This window comes from Sapajus apella, unplaced genomic scaffold (genome assembly GCF_009761245.1).
Source record: "Sapajus apella isolate SASKATOON/1434 unplaced genomic scaffold, GSC_monkey_1.0 scaffold9, whole genome shotgun sequence".
In the NCBI taxonomy this organism is placed as follows: domain Eukaryota; kingdom Metazoa; phylum Chordata; class Mammalia; order Primates; family Cebidae; genus Sapajus; species Sapajus apella.
Window position 1 is genome coordinate 44,516,627 of NW_022436949.1, and position 24,598 is coordinate 44,541,224.

General features: G+C 41.8%; 2 protein-coding genes and 1 non-coding gene across 42 annotated transcripts in view; 2 read left to right on the forward strand and 1 right to left on the reverse strand.

The window, feature by feature from the left end:
• Nucleotides 1-24,598, reverse strand: part of DOCK9 (dedicator of cytokinesis 9) — a 297,719-nt gene that overhangs the window by 56,422 nt on the left and 216,699 nt on the right. For 36 of the 40 annotated variants that reach the window (XM_032277575.1, XM_032277569.1, XM_032277548.1 and 33 more), the window contains 10 exons: nucleotides 19,783-19,929; nucleotides 19,483-19,566; nucleotides 18,739-18,850; nucleotides 14,707-14,885; nucleotides 14,353-14,466; nucleotides 11,717-11,834; nucleotides 7,751-7,884; nucleotides 5,639-5,753; nucleotides 2,031-2,097; nucleotides 571-618 (listed from right to left, as the gene is read on the reverse strand). In XM_032277575.1, coding sequence (XP_032133466.1) covers nucleotides 571-618; nucleotides 2,031-2,097; nucleotides 5,639-5,753; nucleotides 7,751-7,884; nucleotides 11,717-11,834; nucleotides 14,353-14,466; nucleotides 14,707-14,885; nucleotides 18,739-18,850; nucleotides 19,483-19,566; nucleotides 19,783-19,929 — 1,118 coding nt within the window. Of the gene's footprint in view, nucleotides 1-570; nucleotides 619-2,030; nucleotides 2,098-5,638; nucleotides 5,754-7,750; nucleotides 7,885-11,716; nucleotides 11,835-14,352; nucleotides 14,467-14,706; nucleotides 14,886-18,386; nucleotides 18,429-18,738; nucleotides 18,851-19,482; nucleotides 19,567-19,782; nucleotides 19,930-24,598 lie in introns of all 40 variants that reach the window. The other 4 variants (XM_032277568.1, XM_032277539.1, XM_032277554.1 and 1 more) reach the window with 1 other exon arrangement.
• Nucleotides 22,021-24,343, forward strand: LOC116551114 (60S ribosomal protein L10-like). Its single transcript, XM_032277249.1, has 2 exons — nucleotides 22,021-22,061; nucleotides 23,819-24,343. The coding sequence occupies exons 1-2, from the start codon at nucleotides 22,021-22,023 to the stop codon at nucleotides 24,306-24,308; spliced, it is 531 nt and encodes a 176-aa protein (XP_032133140.1). The 3' UTR covers nucleotides 24,309-24,343.
• Nucleotides 23,813-23,946, forward strand: LOC116551427. Its single transcript, XR_004268924.1, has one exon. It is a non-coding gene; the product is annotated as a small nucleolar RNA SNORA70 (small nucleolar RNA).

A 24,598-nucleotide genomic window follows, 5' to 3' on the forward strand; every position in this document is an offset into this window, starting at 1 on the left:
GCGTGCGGGGGGGAATTGATAGAAGATGAGTAGGGGGGGGTGGGGGGAGCGGAATTTCGCCCAAGGCCCCCAACCAGGGAAAAAAAAAAAAAAAACCCGCTAAAAAAAAAAAAAAAAAAAAAAAAAAAAAAGAAAGAAGAGTGGTTAGGTGAGATTTTAGCATCTTTGTAGTTGGGAGCAGGAACAGTCAAAATGACCTTGGAAAGTCAAACACAGGAAGAGAAATCATTGAGGAAGGAACATAGGAAGAAGAACTGGGGAGAAGAAGCTGGGAAGGAGACAGAACAGAGCATGAGGAAGAGTTTGGACAAGAGGATGGAAGGGTAGCCACAGTCCGCTAAAGGAACACTTTCCAAGAGACACACGTGAGATGAAATGAGACAGGAAGCCTGGAGGAATGCCGACCAAAGACGCTGCCAGGTTCCGTGGTAGTAATCCAAGTGCTTGCCATCGGTCCTCACGGCCACTTCCATGAATCCCAACCACCAGCCACCACTGATGACCATTCCCACACAGTCAGAACCAGGTAACACAGAAAACAACGTTTCAAATGAAAACGCCCCACAGTACCTGGCTATGTATCGCTTCCCCATGTACTGGAACTGGTGCAAGCAGACTCTGCAGGCAAGATGAAAATCATTAGGGAAATGTGAAGAGAAAACTATTTTTAGGACGTTATTTATCTAGTAACAATAACAAATTCAACAAACACTATGTCTGGCACCAAAGTATGTCACATCCTATTCATTCAGAATGGTTTTCGGGAGTCCTCTGAAAAGTCCCTTCATATCCAGGGAAATGTATTAACCTGTGAGGGAAGCCCCATTTTGTGTAGCTGTCAGTACCGTGGTGGTTGGTTAAAGTATCACAGCTCAGAGGCCCATGACTGACAGGACCGTCCATCAACTCAGGAGCAGGGATTCACTCCACGGCTGTGTGTCTGAGAAAGCATGCTGACGACCACACACACTGTTTTAAGTTACTTATTCATCCTCATTCACATCTACATAAGGAGCTCTCTATTTTGGCTCAAGTATATGGACTGGACCCCATACACACCAAGATATATTTTTAAAAATATATCTAACAACATTGATGTTTTTAAAAAATCATGCATTTAATGTGGTAGTTAAAACAGTGTCTGGTGAGCTCCTCTGGTGTTGGATCTCGTTTCACCACGTAACTCCCGCCTTTAACTCAGCAGAGGTCAGGAGACTATGATCCAAGACTGTGAGTCAGGTGTCCTCTGAGGGCCAGGCCCACAGTCTCTCACCTGTAGTTCCAACACACATGAAGCTCTGAAAACCAGCTTCCTCCTGAGTTCATGCAAATACATTTGGCGCCAAAGTATGACCCAGAATAATAGACATAAAGCTACTTATAATTTATCCAATTATTATGAATAGTAACAGTACTGCAGAAATATTTTTTAACTGTAGAGAGATGCTGCTGGGATGTTATGGGATACAGTCTATGTGTAAATTTTTCAGAAATCCAAAAAGTTCTGAATTTGGAAAATCATCTGGCTCCAGGAGTTTTGGATAAGGGATTGTAGATTTATGTTTCTAAAAGTAAAGAGCTTAAAGGAAATCAGAAACTTACACTGATGAGCCAAAATGAGATAATAAAGATGCTACATAAGATTTCACTTTTATTTCTTATATTTTAAAATTATAGCAATTTTTCTGACCCAGTTTCTTCATCAGCTTAAGTTAGGCTCAACTTGGAAAAGCAGTATCTACCCAATTCAGCTAATAAATTTTGTGTTATTTTATTAAGATGGCTTATACACATACACACACCCCTCATGTAAAACAAGCACATCTCTGTAACACTTTAAGGGTGACCACTGATCACTGGGTCCTAAGTTCTGAAAATATGTTTTAGGGCAGGTCCATGAGAAAGGGCTTAAGGAGTAAGTGAGGATGTGACATATACCACTTTCCTGGTCCAACTACATAGTATTCTTCACGCCTCTTAACAATCCAGAAAAAAATCAAGAGGCAATGAGCAAAGAGAAAGCTACTTACTCAGATATTGTAAAAAAATCCATAAGTTCAGATGTTGAAGCCTTGTTCCAATATGTAAACAAAGCATCTAGAAAATAAACATTTACTTAGAATCACAATACATATCATATACATTATGGAGAATCACCTATTGAGAAGATGGGAAGAGACCTTGGAGGATAGGCCTCCAAGCCCTTCCCTTGCCCTCTTTTACAGCCGACCACTCTAAACTGGATATCACACACTGGAGGCCTATTCAACTTCAAGATGCTGCATTTGAACATGTGAACTTTAATTCCATCATACCTCATCTAGTGCTATGTTCTAGCACGATGTTCATTTAAACTTAATGTAGCATGCTCTTAAATAGACTAGAAAATTCAAAGAATACATGTGGACATACAACCTAAAGCTGGGCTCTCTTGTCTCCTACTACCGGATCTCTTCCCAGAAGGGAATTTGTTGAAAATCTTTGCATATTACACACATGATTTTGCTCTTTGAGTTTTAACTGATCAATACAGCTTGGATCTATCTCAAGTTTTTCCAAGCTGCCTAATATTCCTTTGCGTGGACAGACTGTAATTGAGTTAGTTTCCTAGTGATATTTACTGTTCTCCCCACCTAACTTTTTGCTTTATGATTATGTTTCAGTGAACATCCTTTTATGTGGGTCTTTGCATGCATGTCTAACTATACCTAAAGGATAAGTTCTTTGAAGCGAAAGAGCTGTACCAAATGGTATGTGCATTTAAACTCCTGTATGTGCCGTTAACAATTGAGTATTACTGTCATTTGAGTGTTATCATTTGATAGCTAACCTTTTTTGCATCCTTATATTTTACACTGAAGTTGAGAAATAGGTAGAGATTTCTCTTAGGAAAAAGCCAGAGTCTTTGGGGCCTGAGATGAGCAGAGAGAGTCGCTGTGGGGATGCTGATGGCTCCTGAAGATGACAGGCTTTCACTCAACATTTGTCAAGAACAATGACAGGCAGGAATCACATGAGATATAGGCCGAGAATCTGTTATATGCCAGGCACTGTGCTAGGTACTCTCACAATTTCACATAGATTGTGCCAACTAATCCTTACCATATCTGGGGCAGAAAAAAGTCCTCATTTACATATGAGCTAACAGAGGCTCAGAGAAATTAAGTAATTCTCCCATTTACCAGTCTGAAGAATCATGGTTGAATGGGAATTTAAATTGTGTGCATCTGATTCTAAAGGCCGCTTGGCCTATTAGACCAGTAACAAGGGTGGGCCAGAGGCTTCCATCTTTAGGGGTTTTGAGTTTAGATTCCAGAGGAACAGACTCTGGCTACTTGAAGCTGGTAGGGTGAGCCCCCAGGGAGCTCAGTGTGTGCTGGAGAGCCTGGTAGGATCACCCTGCAGGCCTCAGTGGTCACCCTCAGCACACACCAGACAGAGGGGCCAGCAGCATGGGCACCGATGCTGCCATTCCTTGCTCTGGGCCCTGGCTACTGGTTGCGGAGAGTGGGAAGACAAAGACAAGCTCTGTGGAGAGGGAAATAGCACAAGAAGGACCGCGAGGGAGGGCCCAGCATGTAGAAAGTGTTCATTAAATGTGGAATAAATGACAGAGTAGCTACAGAGTCACACAACTTATTTTGGTTGTCTATGTGGTAACTATCTCTGGAGGCAATTTCTCTCCCTAACCCATATGACTCACAAAAGCCAACTGTAGCTAGATTTTTAGAGTTAAATGTGAAAATGTAAATAACACTGCTTTCAAAGAAAATATGAGAATATCTTCATGACCCTGGGGGTTGGAGAAGATTTCTTAAATGGGCTGCACATACAACAAATTCTAATTATAAAGGGAAAACGATAACTTGAAGAAAATTGAGAAGAAATATATTCTAAAATCGTTTTGAAGAAGTGGTTTCATTTTAAAAATATGTGTTTGACTTCAAAGAATAACTTTCACTTGAATTCAAATGTTCTTGTATATTTGTCTTTAAAAAGCAGTTATGTTCTTATTATAGATCATATTCAGTATTTGAAATTTAAACTATTTTAAAGAAAACTTTAAACAAAGGAAAAACAGGATTCTAGTTCTGGCTAAAACTCATTATCACCATGAAGCAAAGTTTAGAACTTTTGACTTAAATGGGAAGAATTTCAAGTTTATAAACCCAAATATCAGACTAAGCGCCCTATGCTAGTGGATTTGGTCATCATTCAGGGAATGTCTTGCTTATCTGTTCTTTTTTTTTTTTTTTTATAAACAGCACTTTAAAGTAACAAATCAACAGAAGAATGAATTACCCAGTCTTTAACTATTTTAAGGGCAAGCAGGTTTTTTTCTACCATCTGAGCTAAAAAGTTAGGCTGTACGTTGGCTTGGGTCGCGGGAAAAAAAAAGTCAGGCTACTAACGCTGCTGAAATGGTAGCTTGATATAAAAGAAATTCTATTTTCAGGCAGAAATCCCTTCCACTGGATGTTTAGTACACATCTCCCGCCCCCAGATATAAGCAGCACAAGAGGCCTTCAGGTTCTCAACAAATGGCACTTTGCTTTCAAGAGAGTTCATCTTAATTCAATCACCTTAATGAAGTTCACAGCATACTTTTTAATTCGTTGTAGAAAAAATAAGATTTTTGCCAAGGATAAGAACTGTGACATTGTATAATGGGATTGTTTATATTACACAGCCAGATACACAGATGAGCTAACAGTTGAAGCTGTCCTGTCATACACATTTGCAAGCCTTATGTGGTCCAGATACAGCATTCATAGTTCTGCTCATTCTTATTTTAAAATGTGGTTGTCAGACCCTTAAACAGAAACATAATCTACGATGACACCACCATTTCCATTAGAAAACTAAAATAACATCTCTCCCTTCCAGTTTGAGCCAGGAATATCATATACACTCTAAATGGAAGGAATGCTTAGGTCCCCCTACAACATACATTCTAATTCCAGAGACTGACAAACACACTTATGCAAGTTGCCAGTAAGTTTGTTTGGACAAATAAAAAAAAATTTTTTTTCATGATGGAGTCTTGCTCTTGTTGCCCAGTCTGGAGTACAATGGCATAATCTCGGCTTACTACAACCTCCACCTTCCTGGTTCAAGCAATTCTTCCTCAGCCTCCTGAGAAGCTGGGACTACAGGCATGTGCCACCATGCCTGGCTAATTTTTGTATTTTTAGTAGAGACGGGGTTTCACTGGATTGGCCAGGCTGGTTTTGAACTTCTGACCTAGGTGACCTGCCCTCCTCAGCCTCCCAAAGTGCTGAGATTACAGATGTGAGCCACTGTGCCCAGCCTACAATTTTTTTTTTTTTAAGTCAAAAGCTATTTTATATATGTGCTTCTATCTCCTTTAGTTAAGATGGTAGGTCCCAGTTTAATATAAATTTCAGAAATAGGCCCATCCACATTTTAGAACTTATTTTCTAGAATAAAAATAATTAAGGAGATGATTTTCCCACAATAAGGCTCTTATTTCTATTAAATTTAGTCAATGAATATGCCTTTCAAATAAGGAAGAAAATCCTTTGAAATCTTTGTATCATTCCAACTTATTGCAAGTTAAAAACAAACTAACCAAATACTGAAACAAGCAAAACAGAAATCTCATACTTTAACCTACCATCAGACATGCTCTTTAAGATGTAGAGGAAACACATCAGTAGGCTTTTAATCTCAGACTGGTCAAGTTTGTCACAGCGAACCACGGAATTTCCCAATGTGCTACTTTGTTGGTGCTAAAAAGAAAATATAGGTGATTTTTCTACTTAATTATGGGAGGAAAATGTGTTTCCCTTTTCTCCCTTGGAAGAGAAAGATTCTTAGAACTGAGTCAGATCATACACATTGGAAGGTGCAAGTAACTTGCTGACAATTGAACCACAGGCACCCTTTCACCCAAATATAATTCACTCAAACGCTGTCCACAGAAGCCCTCACTTGTCTCCTCAGCACGCTCTCCTAAGGGACAAGCAGAAGGCACAGACCTTTCACAGCTTTAGCTATGCCAGGTAAAACCTTCTGAGATGCCAGAATATTGAAACCTCATGCAAGAAAGTATGTGTGCTAGGATCAAGAAGAGGAACCGTGACTCAGAAGACACCACACAACCAGCCACCTCCTGAGGACAACGGCGGTGGCTGGAACAGCAAGTGCCTGTGGTGCTGCTGTGCCCAAAGCACCCCAAAGCCTGGAGCCCAGGTGCCGTTATCCAGGGTGCATCATGGGGTGTGCTGTGGGCACTGCTCAGGGAACGCAATAGGCAGGTGCCTGATGGGGACAAACAGGGACACATCAGCACAGCATTGCCAAAGGCCCTAAACTGATGAGGTCACTCTTTCATCAGCTTAGCTCAACACTACAAACGTCAGAAATCTTGGGGCAAACGAGAGGACAATTCTGCCACTAGGCAGCAGTTTCTCCTGGAAAAAAGGCAGAACAAGATTCTCATCATGTGATTGCAAATGCAGGAGATTTAAAAACTCTCCCAGTTGAATTTCCATTGAAATATTTTTTTTTTTTTTTGCCAAATATCAAAGCAAAAAGAACAGTGAAAGATGTTTTATTCAAGGCGTTGGTGGCCAATTGAAAAAATTATGCATGTATATATATATATATATATATAAACAGCCTTAATGAATAAATATGTGAATCTTTTTATTTACAGAAAAAACACAGGGGCTACTAGCGACAAAACTAGTATGGATGCCTCCTCTCGCCTGCCCGCTTGATTAGAGCCACTGGAGAACTCAGTACTTCCAGCAGTGGGAGAGAGGGTGCAGCGTGCATTGTCTCCTCTGGCAAAGGTGGAACCGTTAGAAGGGAAAAATCCACAGTGACCCGGTGTTTCCTTGCTGACTGGCAGCTCTCCTCCTCCTCTCCAGCACTGCGTATGACACAAGCAGAGTGCCTTCGGAGCAGCTTCTCCCTCTACACATGAAGGCACGTTGGGGTCAAGGGAAAAGTTCAGTATGTTATGACACACCCACACCAAGCTGCTCACACCTCAACAGAACTGCAGGTAACCATGTCAATGCCAGCCACAGATGCACGACAAGATTGCAGCCTGCTGCTGAGGAAGGACATTTGCTGGGGATAAATCCTTAAATGGCTCAGCTGTTTTTTGGAATGGGCGCTTGCCTGTAACTTGAAGTAACTTAGGAAATCTGCGCCCACAGTCATACAAATCTACCATGGCTCCAGGTTTAAACCAAAGCTTTATCCGTTCCTACCAAGTTCCAAATGGTCCGAGTGTTTAGTAGTTTCACGAAAAAAGGCTAAATTTGAGGAGGAAGTGTTGTGTTGTGGGTGGGTGCTGTGTGAATAGAGTGATTTCTTATCCCTGAATCACCAACATGATCAGTTAATCTCTGGAGCTGGCTTCAGACTTGACATCCTTGTAGGTGGACAGCTGTGTTGGTGACAGTGTCTCTGGTAGAAAGACTACAGGGAATTGAAATGGGCAGCATTTTGAGTCGCTCCCTGTCTAGCCTACCAGGGCCATTCATTCAAGATGCTCCACTGCAAACCCTGTCTAGGATATGAGGTCCTGGAAACAAGAATCAGACCATTTCGAGGAATAGGCCCCGGACTTAGATAAAGCTCTCAGGTCAGCAGGGTGGTTTAGAAAAAAACAGAAGGTAACAATTAAAAGGCACTAGAACATGAAGTATGTTTACTTTGGGCTAAATTCATTGATCGTAAGAAACACTTGTGTTGGATGAAAAGCAATTACCTTATCCAGGGAATTGCTCTTCTCACTATTCCTCTCTGGAAGGCTGTTGCCCGAATCTGTGCTTATGAGAGATCCTCTCGAATCAGCACTTTTCACGCTGTTGATGTTTGGAGTTGAGGTCGTATATGGAGAAGCTAAACGGAAATCAAGCCAAGAATAAAGTTTTATTAAGACGGAACAAAATAAAGATGAGTATTGAACTTTAGGGGAAATTGCTTTTATTGCACTTATTTTTTCTGTTAAAAAGTTGGCTCAAGAGTTGCATTCCATTACTTCACCTTTAAAGAACCAGATCACAAACAATGAGATAAAAAGAAACTAGTCTGAAACATTCAGATGTAAATATCAATTCACTTATTAGAAACCACCTTTGATTGCTAAAAGAACACACCTGTTTCAAAATGTGATGGAACAAAGACTTAAAAAAAAATTAAAAGATAAATCCACCTAACTATCAAACCACAAAATTAAACCATACAACAACTTGTAGTATTCAAACTGATAATAAAGACTGAGGTGCCTACCAAACTCTGAGGGATGTCATGGGGCATTTAAAATGCTCAAGAACACAGTGATATGTGACCTTGGCCAGAAGCTGCTATTTCAGCAGCAGATTGTGCTATGCTCCTTTTGAAGATAAATTTGTGGAGCTGTGTATTTGGGGGGGCTGCTATGATAAGAGGCAAGTAATCAGTGTGGGACAGGAAATGCGAATGGTGCTGGCCAATCTGACCCAAAGGTTGAGAAGCTGTGTCCAGCAGGTGCACACTACCCATTCATGGTTAGTTGTGGTTATTAAAAATGAAGCTAAAATGTTTTTCTTTAAACTGATGTGTTTCTTTTAAGTGCCTACTAAATTGTTAGAATGTAAGTACTTATTAAGTTATTTGGTCCTAAGTACCTAATAAACAGAACTGTTGGGTGTGTCTTTTGGCCTAGGGATGCCATGAAAAAAAAGTGACACTAAGGGTGCTGTGAACGAGGAATATTTGGGAATCTCTGCTATACACAACTATGAGAAGAAAGGAAATCTAACCTGGAAATAAAATTTGTGATGTCCATGAAAAAAACAGCATTTGAAGGCAGAAGTTACTCCCAATCTTGGTACTATGTAATTTTTTAAGGTAACAGATTGACTTCCTGCTTAGGTAAGATTTAAATAAATCACATAACTTAAAATGACTTTTTGGACTTGTACATTCTGTGCTGAACCAAAAGGCGTGCCTCCAGTGGAAAGGCCCGGCTGGCTCTGCAGATGGCGTCAGGAGATTTGGACTCTGTGTCTGGCAGCTGTGAGCACACATCCTCCCAGACCCAAGCTGAAGATACCGTTACTTGGCACTTCACAACAGGCTGGTCGTTTTCAGATCTCAGTAGGCACATGAGCTGCCATGGACTGGGATACTTCTAAGTTAAAAAATAAACAAAGAACTAAATAAATATAGCCAGCCCCTAGGGTGCACCAAAAGTGTGTTTGAAAGTTACTTGGTTGTTGCACTTCTAAATTTGATGGCCAATGGCATAAATTCATCATCTCTCAGGCAATGTCGAGATGCTCTCTAACTCTTTGACCTTAGAAGGAAGACCTGTGACATCAAGGTCATAAATCCTTCTCACTGTTGAACACTCAGATTTATTCACTGCTATCCCTGAAACTGATTCAATGTATTAAGACCAAGAAAAGAAGAGCCAGGGGAATTTGAAAACGGAAGGGAAGGCTGGGACATGTAGGCCAATAAGCGTCGTTGTCAGCCAGTGGCTGCATCTCCCCAGGAAAGAAACTATGCAAATGATTGTCACAAGGGACAGCTAAAAACTCTGAAAAAACTATGGCCTTTTTCTGTACGCAGAGAGCTAAGAAACATATGCTAAGAAACACATGGCTATAAAGCCAATTATAATTTTTATAATATATCATAGTTAATATAGAACAGCATTTGAAGAACACAGAAGTCAGGAAAGAGAATACAGAACTCAAGAGAAAGAGGTCCTCAGTAAAGTAAAATTAGACCCTAGTAAAATTAGACCCTAAGTTCTCAGAGTTTTAAGCTTGATTCCAGAACTAGAGTCCTAATTTAAGGCAAACAGATGGAAATGCAATAAATCAAAAATCAATATGCTTAGTTTGTTCCATTTTGTATGTCTTTGTGTATATGTGTTTGTATTTAACATTCTGGCCCAGTGCATAACTTTTAAAGTCCTTAGATGACACTTGAGTTCAAATGAAAAGAAGATAAATTCATCCTTCTTCTCTTTGTACCACTGAGTAGGTGGGAAAAAAATCCCTGAGCCTAAGAGCGTTTGCCTTTTAAAATGAATGTAACCTTGGAGTAGTTTTTATCCAGGCAGTGAATCCCTTTTAAAACTCTCAGGCACCATGCTCCAAAGACATTAAAAAAACTGTGAGGACGCATTCTCAGTTAAGTGTGGAAACAGGATTTTTCCAACAGAGATTTAAGGAGAAAGTTTGCTCTTGAAAGAGAAGAACCAGGGCTAAAATTAGCTAGAAACTCCCTGATGAACAAAGAGCTGCTAAAGCCACCAGAAAAAAACTAGTAAACCCAGTTGAAAAATGAGGCTTCCCTGGAAGGAACTCCTAAAAGAGAACAGGGATTTAAGTCTTCAAGAAAGGAGGCAATATAGATAAAGCCCGAGTATAAATAAGCCTGTTTGGTGAATTCCTATGAAAAGTGGATTTGGATCTTAAAATTCAAGAGTGAAAAAGGATTAAGTCAGTCTCAAGTACTTTTCATAGCTGCAGTGTGAACGCAGAGCCATTGGAGGCCATAATGCTAAAGATCCCCAATGGCCCATCTCCAAGTTCTAAAGAAGCCCCCAATCCTAACAAGGTGAATTCTGAATTGGAGAAGAATCAAAAGAGTCAAGCAGAAGTATTCAAACCTTGTGGAAATGGTCAAAGTAACAGTGAAGTGATGTTTCCATTCATCTGACTCCTCTTTACCAAGCAGCATACACATCATGACCCTTTTGAAGACATGGTTATGGAGGGCACAGAAGACAGACAACATCCTCCATGGCAACTAGTAAATGGTCGTTTCCAGCACCAAGGCCGCATGTGTCTGACTTTAAAACCAGTGCAATGAACCACTGCAGAACAAACCCTCTGAGGAAGGTCCCCTCCCTGCTTCTGGAGCAGTAGCTGGGAATTGGACAAACTAGAGCAGAGACAGAGTGAAGGCCCAGAAGAAAGGCAAATGGAAACTTGTGACAGCAGCTGACATTTGCTGAGCATTTACCGTGTGCCAGGCTCTGTTCCAAACATTTTGCATGAATTAACTTTTTTTTTGAGATGGAGTCTTACTCTGCTGCAAGGCTGGAGTACAGTGGTGCAATCTCAGCTTGCTGCAACCTCAGCCTCCCAGGTTCAACGGGCTCTCCTGCCTCAGCCTCCCAGGTCGCTGGGACTACAGGTGTGTGCCACCATGCCCAGCTAATTTTTGTATTTTTAGTAGAGACGGGCTTTCACCATGCTGGGCAGGATGGTCTTGATCTCTTGATCCCTCCCAAAGTGCTGGGATTATAGCTGTGAGCCACCGTGCCCGGCTGAATTAACTCTTTTAATCTTTACATTGCCAACTAAGGGGTGCATAACTGTGAAAAATACACATAAACATCAACAAGATTAAGGACTGCTATTATTATTGTAGGATAAATTTGGGCATTGGTGAGGGCTTTCTCATTTTAAATTCTATCCAGTTTCATCCCCTACATGAAATGGCATATTAACACCGCCACCAGCAGCAAAGGTAAAGACATAATCTCAGAGAGGGCGATTCCCGTGAGTTAATCGGATAAAGGCTGCCATTTATTTTATCCCATAAATTAGTCCTATTATTGGGTAGTCTAGCCACTAGCCATAGTAGGATGCTTGCTTTCTTCACCAACTTTTGGCTCCAAGACTTTCAGAGTGATGCCAGAGAAGCGCACAAGAGCATGGAGCATTACCAATGCCGGAGATGGCACCCAACAGGTCCTTGTGGAGGCTGTTGTCCAGGGTGTTTCCCTTCTGTGGCGTCACCAGTGGATTCACAGCTGGCAGAGCCAGGGATTCGTCCTTCACAGTCTGTCAAGGGGAGAAGAGCAGAAACAATCAAAGATGACCGGAAAGGATTCCTCCCCTATTCTTGGAAGTGCTAGGGCAAGTGCAGGACCAAGCCAGCCTGATGCATTCAACGTGCCCGCCTGCATGGGAGATGCAGCCTTGAGGTGTGGGCCAGGGAGGAGGGAGGGGTGGGTCAGAGGGGAGCAGGGGGCATGAGATATGGATGCTGTGGTGGAGGTGGAGGAGAGAAATTGCATTCTATAAAGTCCTGTTTCTCTTTCCCCAGCATTTCTAACACCTTTCCCTCTCCAGAGCTCTGATGCCCAACATGTTCTTAGATTATTCTGTTTTTTGTTTTTTCTTTCAGAGACAGCCTTTCCTGCTGTTTCTAACTGGAATGCTGGCCCTTATCTGTAATGCAGGGAATTACAACAGAAGCAATGACAGTCTCTAGATGTTTGTAGCATCATGTGGCCTCTTAGTTCGTGGAGAAATCAGATTAATTTTGAAGTTAGGTCAGAAAAAGGGATTTTACTTTGATGAAAGCAAAGAAAGACCTATGTTCATTTTTGTTAGGATTGAAACAGTACAGGAAGGGCCACATTCTACTCTGAATTTCTCACTCTAGTTTGAAAAACAGACAGGGTTAGAGAACACATGTGTGAAATGAAATGGTGTACAGGGTGAGATAAGCGAGGTGCACTCAGGATAGAGTTTATGCCCTCTAGAGCAGCCACGCAGCACAGAAGTGTACACACGGCTCATCTGAGTGTAATGTGATTTAGTAATGCATTTGGAGGTGAAGAGGTAGTGTGAAAATGGGACGCCGTATCACTGTTGGGGTGGGAGGAAGGGACAGAAACATGCATGAGACTCCGCAAGTGTGCACCCATAATGACAAGGCGGGAAGATGGACAACCAAGCCAGTTCATGAGTCCAGAGTACCAGGGAAAGGGGAAATGCTGAAATAACATCTGCTGAAACTCATAGCAGATAAGCCCTCTGAGGCCAAGAAGAGAGCATTAGAAAGAGAAAGAGTGCGGGTTTTAGATTGTAAAACACTTATAAACTTTACTAATTAAAAATTATTATAGGTTAACATTTAAGAAACCTTTTGCAACTGAAATGTGACAAGAAATTTGATAATGATAATGCTTTGAAAAAGCTGAATTGCAAGATGATTCCAAGAATCCTTTTTAAGTAACAATCACATCAAAGGTACCAAAGACTGAGTAAAAAGTAAAACCATCTCTAACCAAAAAGCTGTGAGATAATTTCCAGGTTCATCTCTCCGTTGACTCAATTTCCAACACATCTTTAAAAGGCAGCATAAAGATAATATAAATGAAGGCCGTCAGTTCTTGGAGGTGGAGGCCTCACATCCCTCATCTAGGCATCCCTGAGGTCCAGTCTCACTTCTAATTTGACAGAGGGAGAGAAACTGTAGCTCACAGAGGTGGCCTTTCCCAGACTGTGCAGCATGTTACTGTCAGAACTGGGGTTACCATGACCTCTTCTAGGACACAGGTTAGATCTATATCGTTTTTGTGTCTCTTTCCCCCCATAAATTTTTATAGAATATACAAATGAAAATTCTGAGGCCTCATAGGACATTCATTCATCATGAGAACATGGTTTTCATACTTAGTTTTGAACAAGAATTGAAGGTTTAGTGATTGGCCTTATTTAGCCAGAAATGCAACTTACCAGGAATTGCACTGGCAAAATAAATGGGGGTATGTATTGGGTTTAGTGTCCCCCCACAAATTCATGTCTACCTGGACTTCAGAATGTACCCTTATTTGGAAATAGGGTCTTTCCATTACATACCTAAGATGTAATTTAAAATGAGTTCATACTGGGTGGACCCTAAACCCAATCACTAGTGTCCTTATAAGAAAAGGAGAGGGGACCAGGCGTGGTGGCTCATGCCTATAATCCCCAGCACTTTGGGAGGCAGAGGCAGGTGGATTGCAAGGTCAGGAGTTAGAGACCAGCCTGGCCAACACAGTGAAACCCTGTCTCTACTAAAAATACAAAAAAATTAGCCGGGTGTGATGGTGGGTGCCTGAAGTCCCAGCTACTTGGGAGGCTCGGGCAGGAGAATTGCTTGAACCCAGGAGGTGGAGGTTGCAGTGAGCCAAGAATGCACCACTGCACTCCAGCCTGGGCAACAGAGCAAGACTCTATCTTGGAATAAATAAATAATTAAATAAGAGGAGAGAGACAGAGAGGCACAAACACCAGGGAGAACAAACACCAAGTGAGGATAGAGGCAGAGACTGGCACGATGCCGCTACAAGCCAGAGAGCACCAAGGATTGCCTGCAGCATCAGCAGCTGCGAGAGGAACACGGCCCAGACTCCTCCCCAGGAGCCTCCATTAGGAACCAACCCCAATGGAACCTTGATTTTAGACTTCTGGTCTCCTGACAGGGTGAGAATTAATTGCTGCCACTCTAGGCAGCAGCTTATGGTGCTTTGTCCTGGCTTCCCTGGGACCCAGTATGGGCTGAGTTGATGTGACCATGCTTACGTACCATGCCCGCATTCACGGGGAAGGGTGACACATCCCTCACATTGATCCGCTGGACATTTTCAATCAGCAGACCAAACAGAGGCAGGTAGAGGGTGGCTATCCTTGCCTGATGACTCTGAAAAGAAGACACAAGTGGTAAGTTTATCCCAGAGTTCTGAGAACTGAACTAAAGTTGGCACTGACCATCTTCTTTATTTGGATCCTTCCTGTAAAGACAGATACTTGATTTTTATTCCCAAAACAGAGCAAAGTCTTAGTGCTGTTACTGTGAATTTTCTAATTGATTACTTTCTTTACACCACTTAAAATAAAGGACATTATCAATGCACATTTCCTTCTACTGGGGACCACTCACCCTTGAAGCATATCTGTCATCAAAAGAATGCTTTATCAGCAGGTTCTTGAGCACACTGATGGCAATCAGACGAACCTCCCGGAACTCCTGGAGGGCTGTCCCCACCTCCCTCAGTAACAGTCCCACCAAGAAGTGGTTTCTGCAGAACTCATCTGTTAATGAGTAGTCAAGCTGGAGGTCTGAAATGAGGACAGAAGCTACTTGAGTTAGGAAAGATGCAGTGCTCTTTGAATAATAATAAAAACACCCTAAGACCCATCCTCTGCATTCAGCCCACCCTGGGTGTCAACAGATGATTAGACTTAGCTTTGAATGGGAAAGGATCAACTCTACAAGGCTGCTCTACTTCTTAGCACGTGAGGATCTTAAATGAAAATTCAATTTAAATACAATTAAGTGCACTGGATTTTGGAACATATTGCATCCTACATAATTAAATTAGTAAACAGTTTAAGTACCAATTTTTAGACTAGAGGACAGCATATGTCATATTACAAATATAAGTTTGTTATTGACAAAGTTAAAAACATTATTATACTAGCTAACAGAACTGTATAAAAGCTGTTTGTATGTAACAAACATGTAATTAAATAATAAACATACATGGTTTATTAAAATGTTATTTACTACATGAGTTCATGTATTCCTTTCCTGGTCATTAATGCCTATATACTCCCATTAAAACCCAATGTATTTAAAATAAACAAATCAATATATAACCAGCTTATTCTGCTCTCCCTGAATGAAGAACTTATTTAATGCAGTATTTCCTACGATATTCTCCTAATATTTCTCTACCTCCAAAACCAAATACAAATTTAATATAAACTGAAATTAAAATGGACAAAGCATCAAACCAAACTGGTAGATCATCAGCAAGCTAAATGACAAAATTGAGAGCTCTTGTGGAAAACAGATAGGAGCAAACATGAACTCTACTTAGGGAGGGTGCATATAAACAGCTGAGCATCACCTGAAGATGAAATACACATTTCAGGAAGCTGAAGCTAGGTTGTGAATTGTCAGACTGACTCCACCATTAAAGGAAAGTCTATAGACCTCTCCCTTTGCCTTTTGTCCCATATCAGATAGCTACTCCTAAATCTACCCAAAATATGGACCCAACTTCTATGAAACCCTTTAGTAGAAGGGGGAGAGTATTGATTTTCTAGATTAATTATGTTCATTGTTTATGATTATTACACCTAGTTTATCTAAAGTATAAGTCATAGCTTGAATTCACATAAATCTCTCAGAAGAAAACAACTTATGGTTTAACTGTGTGTGTGCTCACACATCGGTGCTTGTGTGCATGAATGTGCATGAGAAATTATGTATCTGGATGTGTGTTCCCTTCAAATATCATGTTGAAATGTGATCCCTAGTGTGGGAGGTGGGGCAAGGTTGGAGGTGTTTGGTCATGGGGATGAATCCCTCATGAATGGCTTGGTGTCCTCCTTGCTATAATGAGTGAGTTCTAGCTCTGGGTTCATGTGAGAGCTGGCTGTTTACAAGGGTGTGGCACCTCACTCCCCATCTCTCCTGCTCCCTCTCTTGCCTTGTGACATGCTAGCTCCCTGCTTGCTTTCTGCCATGATTGGAAGCTTCCTGGGGCCTCACCAGAAGCCAATGCTGGCATCATGCTTCTGGTACAGACTGTAAAACTGTGAGCCAAAATAAACCTCTTTTATTTACTTATTTATTTGTTTTTTGAGAGAGGGTTTTGCTCTGTTGCCCAGGCTGGAGTGTCATGGCACAATCTGTACAGATTGCAGATTTCACTGCAATTTCTGCCTCTTGGGCTTAAGCCATTCTCCCACCTCAGCCTCCCATGTAGCTGAGACCACAGGCGTGTACCACCATGTCAGGCTAATTTTTGTTTTTGTTTGCTTTTTTGTAGAGACAGGATTCCGTTATATTTCCCAGGCTGATCTCGAACTCCTGGCTCAAGTGATCCTCCCAGCTCAGCCTCCCAAAGAGCTGGGGTTATATAAGCACCAGCCACCGCACTGGCCCTCTTTTCTTTATAAATTACCCAGTCTCAGGTATTCCTTTACAGCAACACAAATGGACTAACACAAGAAAGGAGGTGAAGGCAGGAGTGGGAGGTAAGTGAGAAGAAAGAAAATGGAAATTCTAAAAAGCATTTATTGCTATCAGTGTAGTAAGGCAAATTACCCACATATGTTCCCTCCACACTGAGGGCAGCCCGTCTTGCTACCAAATACCCTAGAAGTCTATAACAGCTTGTGCTGCCCTGCTGGGTCATGGGGAGACAGGCTCATCACACATTCACTGCACAGCCACTGGGGAAAAGAGCTCCCTGGGTTCTGTGCCAAGTAGAAGGAGAGTCCCCAGGTACAGGAGACTGGTCTGAGGGAGGCTGTGGTGAGGTTGGGAGTGTAGAGCAGGTGAGAGGGGTTAATTCCAGTTGGGGAACTGGAAGAAGGTGAGGAGACCCTGGGAGGTCCCATGCAGGAGGTGTGGAGTGGTTGGCCTGGGGAGGAAAATGAGGATTCCCCAGGGAAGGGGCTATTTGAGGTGGAGGGGTGGCATGATATGTTTGAGGAGCTGGGAGTCAGCAGCGATGCCTGGAATGTGCAGAATAGTGGGGCGTGAGACCACAGAGGTCGGGGGCCAGGGTTAGATCAGGGGACACTGAATACCTATCTGTTCCTTCAGCCCAGAAAAACTTTCCCCAGATACGTGGGAGCTTGGCTCACCCCTCACTTTCTTCTAACTGCTGTCTGGCTACCCTGTCTCAAATGTCACCCCTTTTCATATCCCCTTTCCTTGCTTTGTTTCTTCCCCTTAGGATGCATTGGTGTCTGACATTCTATGTATCTTGTATATATAGAATAGCTGGGGATTGTCATCCAGGTTGTACACAACTTTCTGAAGCTCAATATAGTTGGTGCAGGGTAAATATTTGTTGAATGCATGAATGCCAACTCCAGGGCACAGTCCCCCTGCCATATCCTTAAAAGGCAGTAGCAGTCTGTGTGGGGGAAAGCTGTTTGTCTCTGAATGATGCCTTTCTGTGTTTCTCTCAGAATTCAGAAGCAGTTGATTCAGGTGCCATTACCAGTGTGGGCATCCTTCCACTTTTTCTCTCCTGCAGTACAAAACACCTGAGCACATACAAGGAACTAAGCTCAATACATTCTGCTTGACAGTTCGACAGACTAATCTGTTGAATTTGATTTACTCAGTGAAGACAAAGAAATCTCTACGAGCTCAAATCTCTTCACACTTAAAGAGAACACGGGACATTAATAAAGACTCAACGTGCAAACATAAAAAGCATGTGAAAAAGCCACATTGCTTGTGATTTAGGTCACTGCCACCACTATGGACAAGGGCTATGAAAATGGTGGAATAATGGGTTTTGGGGTGAAGCAGGATGTTTGTTTGTTTTACTTCTTAAAGAAACATCCTAGAGTACTCAGTGACTTCAGTAGCCAAAAACTGGATGCCTCCCTGGGAAGTTATAGCAGTGTCTCAGCAATTTCACTCCAGTGAAAACAAATTCACTGATTTATGGTAAATTTAAAAATTGATCAAACTATATAGGAAATGCCTAACAGAACAGCATATGGAAGCAGTTCAGCCATCACTTGCATTCTTTATTTTTTAGAGGAGGAAAATGCAAGAAAGCAAGCACCACACCCCACACCTACCTACAGGACTGTCATTTGACTCCACAGCTGGTGAAAGAAAAGCTAATTCATAAGAAAAAAGGAAAAGTGAAACAAATAAAAATAAGCTATGGCAACTGAAATAGATTTCTTTTGTTTAAGCAAAGGAATTTTTCAATGAGATAGCCACACTGGCATGATCTGTAGTCTGACTGCTGAAAAGTAAGTTCCCATACAGTATTTTATCAGTATTATTTGAAATGGAAATTTTATCAGAAAAAAATTAATCAATGAAAAAATCAGAAAATTCAAATATCATGCTTGAATCAATTATCTTTTCTTATTAAACAGAAATGTCTCTTTATAAAAAGGTTAAGATATAAAGATGGATTACCTTGGTATCTCTGAATCCTGCCTTTTCCAAATGGCATTGGTAAGTTCAATGGAATATAATGTTCATGGTTGCATACCACACGGAGAAATTCAAACTTGAATTCAAAGAGGGTCTGCAGGAAGAAGTGCTTAGTCATAAATATCCCACTGGATATTTTATATAGGATTCTAAAAAGCCTATTAGCAATAGTATGCTAGAAATAGTCATTAACTTCCTAACTTTCTTAGAACTCTGTACTCTATTGCATTGTACGGATTTCAGGATGGCTGCAGGGATTGATTTGAAAACTAAGGACATATTTCATTAAACAATGACTTTAACTGATTTTTAGGGCATTTATTATTTACGTTCCTCCTTCTTCAAGGAAGGATTTCAGGTAGCTTATAATTACAGACGCAGACTCAGTGCAATAAAAAAATTAGTAAGGCAGAGCTTTAAAAAAAAGGGAAAAAGATAATTCTACCAGAGAAAGGCTACATAGTGACTCCTGTTATCTTGTGAAGTAAACTATAATTCGCTACACATATACTTTTAGTTTTGCGGTTGAGAAGTCATTTCAGGTGTTTAAGAGAAAATCAGTGGGTATGTTTCTTTCTCATTCCGGATTACTATGTTCCTGATATCGCACACATACTAATGTTTCCAAGATAGGAGTGAGTTGTGCCTCTGAGGCTGAAAGAGAAACAGGTGGATTTCTGATGTGAATCAGAGAGACAAAAGGAACAGTAACAACCCTCACACTACCTTAGGGTCTCCAGGAGCAAAGCAGCTAATGTAGTTGTTGATCTGCTTGAAGACAAAGCCCCTGTCCATGAAGGTGAAACATCTCTGTGGAGGAATACAAGCAAAAAGGTATCTCAGGTTCAAACGTTTCGGAAATTTGAACTCAAATCAGCATTTATTGTTAATAAGTTTATCCGTGGACGTAAAAACATGCCATCCACATTGCCAGAGAACCCACTCTATTCTAGTCACTCTGCTAGACAGCTTGTAAGAAGCACGTCTTTGTCCCTTCACTGACATCCTTTCCCTGGAGGTCCCCACCTTGATGAAGACAGCAAGGCTATGATTTGCGTTCTTAGATGCCTCTGGATTATCTCGAAACTTCTGAGTGATGTGTGGCATCAGCATATTCACAACGGTTTCCACTGCATGATGATAGGATGCAGGAAATCTCTGGTTTCGCAACAACTAAAGAGAATTCAGTGCAAACATTTATTATTTTTCAAGCTGCAATCATTTGAGAGGAAAAAAAAAATCTCACCCCTAAGTCCATCTTTAAAAACCCAGAGTTTCTTGCTGGGCACGGTGGCTAACACTTGTAAGCTCCGCCCTTTGGGAGGCCAAGGTGGGGGGATCACTTGAGCCCAGGGGGTTAAGACCAGCCAGGGCAACATAGCAAGACTCCGTCTGTACAAAAATTAGCTGGGTGTGGTGGCGTGCACCTATAGTCCCAGATACTTGGGAGGCTCAGGTGGTAGGATTGCTGGAGCCCGGCAGCCTGAGGCTGCAGTGAGTCAGGATCAGCCACTGCACTCTAACTAGGGTGACAAAGCAAGACCCTGTCTCAAAAAACCCAATAAAACCTCAAAGTCCTAGTCTTTTTTTATCTGAAATTAGAAAAAATGAATTATCCTTCCTTATTTCAAAGTACTGTACAAGTGGTCAAATACTTCAAGTAAGTGCTGTGGATTCTAATTGGAACTTCAAACTTCAGAGTAATAAAAATCACCTCAGAAGTGTTTGTAAAAAGGTGGAGGTTCATCCATTCCCAAAGATATCCAGGAGCCCGGCAGAGGGTCCAGGGAGAAGGGGCAAGGACCTGCATTTGTACTGAGCACCTTTGATGATTCTGGTACCTGTACCTCTGAGAGATCTCTTTAGAAAGCACTGGCTTACATTTAAGCTCCAAGTATTCAAACTGAAAATATACATTTTGATGATTGTGCATGATTAGTTTAAACTGCTTGGCAGCAGTCTTCTTACAATCAACTTTACATAGTAATCTTTCCCCATCAGGAACCTAAAAATTTTTACCCAGATTACTGAGCAATTAGCCAACACTTATACAAATCTTCTACATGTCAGGCATTGCACTACATATTTTTATGTAATTTTTCATTCAATTCTTATGATACTCCTATAAGTTTAATCCTCATTTGTTAAAGTGTCAGAGAGGTTAGGTACATGTGTCCTCAGTCACACAACTAACAATTCAGACCCAAGTCTACCATGAATCCAAAACTTGGCCTCTTTCTGTTATATGAAGCCACACTGCCCCCTCCCCCTGCCTATAAATGGAATAATTTACTGAGAGCCTGAAATAGGAAGGATGCTCCATTACATTGATCTATTCATACTCTTAATTCTAACAGCCACAAGAGGGGGATATTTTCATCCCCATTTTATAGATGGGAAAACGGAGGCTTAGAGAGCTTACTAAAAACTACTAATTGACCTTTAATAAAACCCTCCTTGTCTTCCCCCTTTCAGTAACAGAACACTAACGGTTTTACAAGGGCACATGGCTGCCCAGCTAGACTAAATTTTCCAGTCTAACTTACCACTAGGTATGAACCACATGACCAAATTATGGAAGGGATACATGCCTTGTTCAGGCTCCGCTCTTAAAAGGAGCCGCTGGCCTCCCTTGTTCCTTCCGGAGCCACTGCCTGGACTTTTTTGTGGTGGTGAGCCAGCTTCTCAGCCATGTGGATGAGGTTAATGCCGCAGGCTGGACGACTGGATGGGAGGAGCTGGAGTCACCGAATGACCTTGGGGAACTAGCTGCCCTGACCCCCAAACTGCCTACCAACTCATGATTGTCCAAGAGAGAAATGACCTGCTGTCGAATTTAAACCACTAACATTATGACCTGTTTTAGCAGCCAAACCAATGTCCCAATATCAAACAAATAGTATTTTCTAAAACTGAGAAGTGGAATTTAGACATCTCTGACATGATGGCAGGCATTATCTTATGTATTAAATGCCAGAACCTATTGGGAATATTTGAAATGCCAGCCTTATAACAATTTCAATTCTCAAACCAATAACAAGGAAATGTTTATAAACTTCCATAGAATCAAGAATCCAGTGAGGAAAGGATCAAGTAATAAAAATGTGAAGTTCATCAACTTAAAAAAAACAGAATGGTAAAATATGAAATTCCAAAGGGATTTTGTTGCTTACATGCAACCAATAACTCTATATCCTGAGATGACAGCATCAATAGACGACCAATTGCCAAGACCCCAGGCAAGGCCAACTCTAAACCGCAGGCATGACTGTTAGCTACCCAAGCTGGCTGCTCCTGAAAAAGAGGTATCCCAAGAAATGCCTTTGGCCTCCACAATGGGGCTGAGTCAGTGGCTGCCAAAACCAGGAAAAGTAGAAGGAGAACTGTATCACGGACAGATTGAGTGGGTACTATGCAAGCCTATTAATCAATATTGTAACCCAAAGTAGAACAGCTGGGCATTTACACCTCCTGATGTGATGCAACAGTAACAGCTATGAGGTAACTGCACCAGAAAGAAAATCAAATGAAGTCTCTAGACCAAACCACAAGTTCACAGGCAACATAGGGGACAGAGAACCATGTATGTAACACTGTGAGGCTACCATCAGCCAAGTCTAAACCATGTGATATTCTGCTGGACAAATGACCCAGTTTCTTCGACAAATGTGTTGCAAAAAAAGAGAAAAAAATGTCCAAACAGATGAAAAGAGAACAGTTTAAGAATCAAAGAAACTTCAGAAATACCTCAAATAAATGGAATGTGTGAACTCTGTTTAGATCCAGATGCAGACAAACCCAACAATAGAATGACATTTTTTAGACACCTGGGGAAAATTGAATACAGACTGGGTGTCAGATGATAATAAAGAAGTTTTGCTAATTTTGTGTGGTGTGATAATGTTATGGTGCTTATGTCTTTTTTAAAGGCTTATCTGTTCAAGATGACATGCCAAAGTGTCTACGATGGAGTGAGAAAATATCTGGGAACTGCTTTAAAAATACTATAAGGTAAAAATGTGAGGGTGGGTGTGTATCAAGCAAGGGCAGCAGAACACTGGCAAGTGGGGAGGCTGAGATTTGGCAACTCATCCTTCTACTTCTGCACTTATTAGAAAATACAGTAAAATGTTCGTATTAAAAAGAAAGAATATGTAGAGAAGGATAATTTACATACCAACCCATCATTAGTGCTGTTCAGTGGGTAGGCAATGACAACTCATGCCTTTGAAGGCTGGAATGAAGTTCTCCCTGCAGTGACAAATAGCTGTTGTGAAGAGTCCTGATAATTAAATTATTGCCTAATTTAATTTGGCAATAAAACAAACTAAAGCCTTTTAATGAGGTAAGATACACATTTCAAGGTAATAAAGACCTAAGCAATAGGATGTTTTTATGGAGATTACTGTAAACTGCAATAGAAGAGGAAAAGCTAAGATATGCTCCCGTAGTGAGTACCTGATGGGGCCGTGGAGAAGAGGACACTGAGACAGTAAGGGACTTCTCAGCCAAACCAACCCCAGCACCCTGCCCACCCTGCTGGAGGGCCTCTTCCATGCGCTGTAGCGTCCCTTTCCGCCCTGGCACCACCTGACAGGTGCTGCCAGTGTGGGGTCAGCCTACCCAGCCCCTGTCCTCACAACATTAGGCTTTCCAGTGACATGCTGGGCAAGGTGCCCCCACCCTCCACGACCCACACCTGTGAGCTGCCCGCTGGCTGCTCAGCACCCGCCAACTGACTCCTCGACTGAATGGGATCTCCCTAAGACCCACACCCAGCCTGGCTGTGAAGGCCCTTATGGGCACTGTGGTTAACAGCCAGGTCTTTGCAGAGATCCAATGATGGGCTCTTTCCTGCCCTACAGGTCATCTGCTCTCCCACAGTGGGGCCGCCCAATCCCTGCTTCATGGTGAGGACTTCAGAATGATCTTTAATGTTCACTTCTTTGTTCTGCACTGTGTTCTTCCACTCTCTGATGTGGTTTAGAGACCTCTTCTCCATGGGCTATTTTACTGCTTCCGGAGATAAATAAGACTTTTCATTAAGAAACTTCCTCTGCAGCCAATTAAGCCGACTGGATTCCTTTTCTCATGGGGCCGCAGTGTGCAATGGCTGCAAACAGCAGCTTCTTGGTAGTGTATGCAGCCTGTTTCTTGTATGGGTTGCTCTAAGGGACCTTGGAGATAGGCCTTGGATGTGGGTTCATGTCTCTGACCTTGCACTACCCCAAAGTAGGCTCCAAACAGGCACGCCAGGTGCCTTTGGAAAGCCCCAGGACACTGTGGCCAGGGTTCACATTGGCCAAGTGATCATGTCCATCTGCACCAAGCTGCAGAACAAGGAGCATGTGATGGAGGCCCTGCACCAGGCCAAGTTCAAGTTTCCTGGCCACCAGAAGATCCACATCTCAAAGAAGTGGGGCTTCACCAAGTTCAATGCCGATGAATCTGAAGACACGGTGGCTGAGAAGTGGCTCATCCCAGATGGCTATGGGGTTAAGTACATCCCCAGTCATGGCCCTCTGGACAAGTGGCGGGTCCTGCACTCATGAGGGCTTCCACTGTGCTGGCCCCTCATAATAAACAATAATGAACAATAAATTTGCTTCCTGTCAAAAAAGAAAAAAAAAAAAAAGAGAAACTTCCTGTTTCTGGCTTAGCAAACAACAAAAGTAATGGGGCTGAGAAGAAGAAATTTACCAATGACATTTTCCAGCATTCTGATTACTCCCCCTTATAGAGATCCCTATGATACTTCCTCTCTCTCTCTTTCTCCTATTTTCTTCTACAACTTGTTTTTTTTTTTTTTTTTTTTTTTTTTTTTTTAAGGCAAGGTCTCACT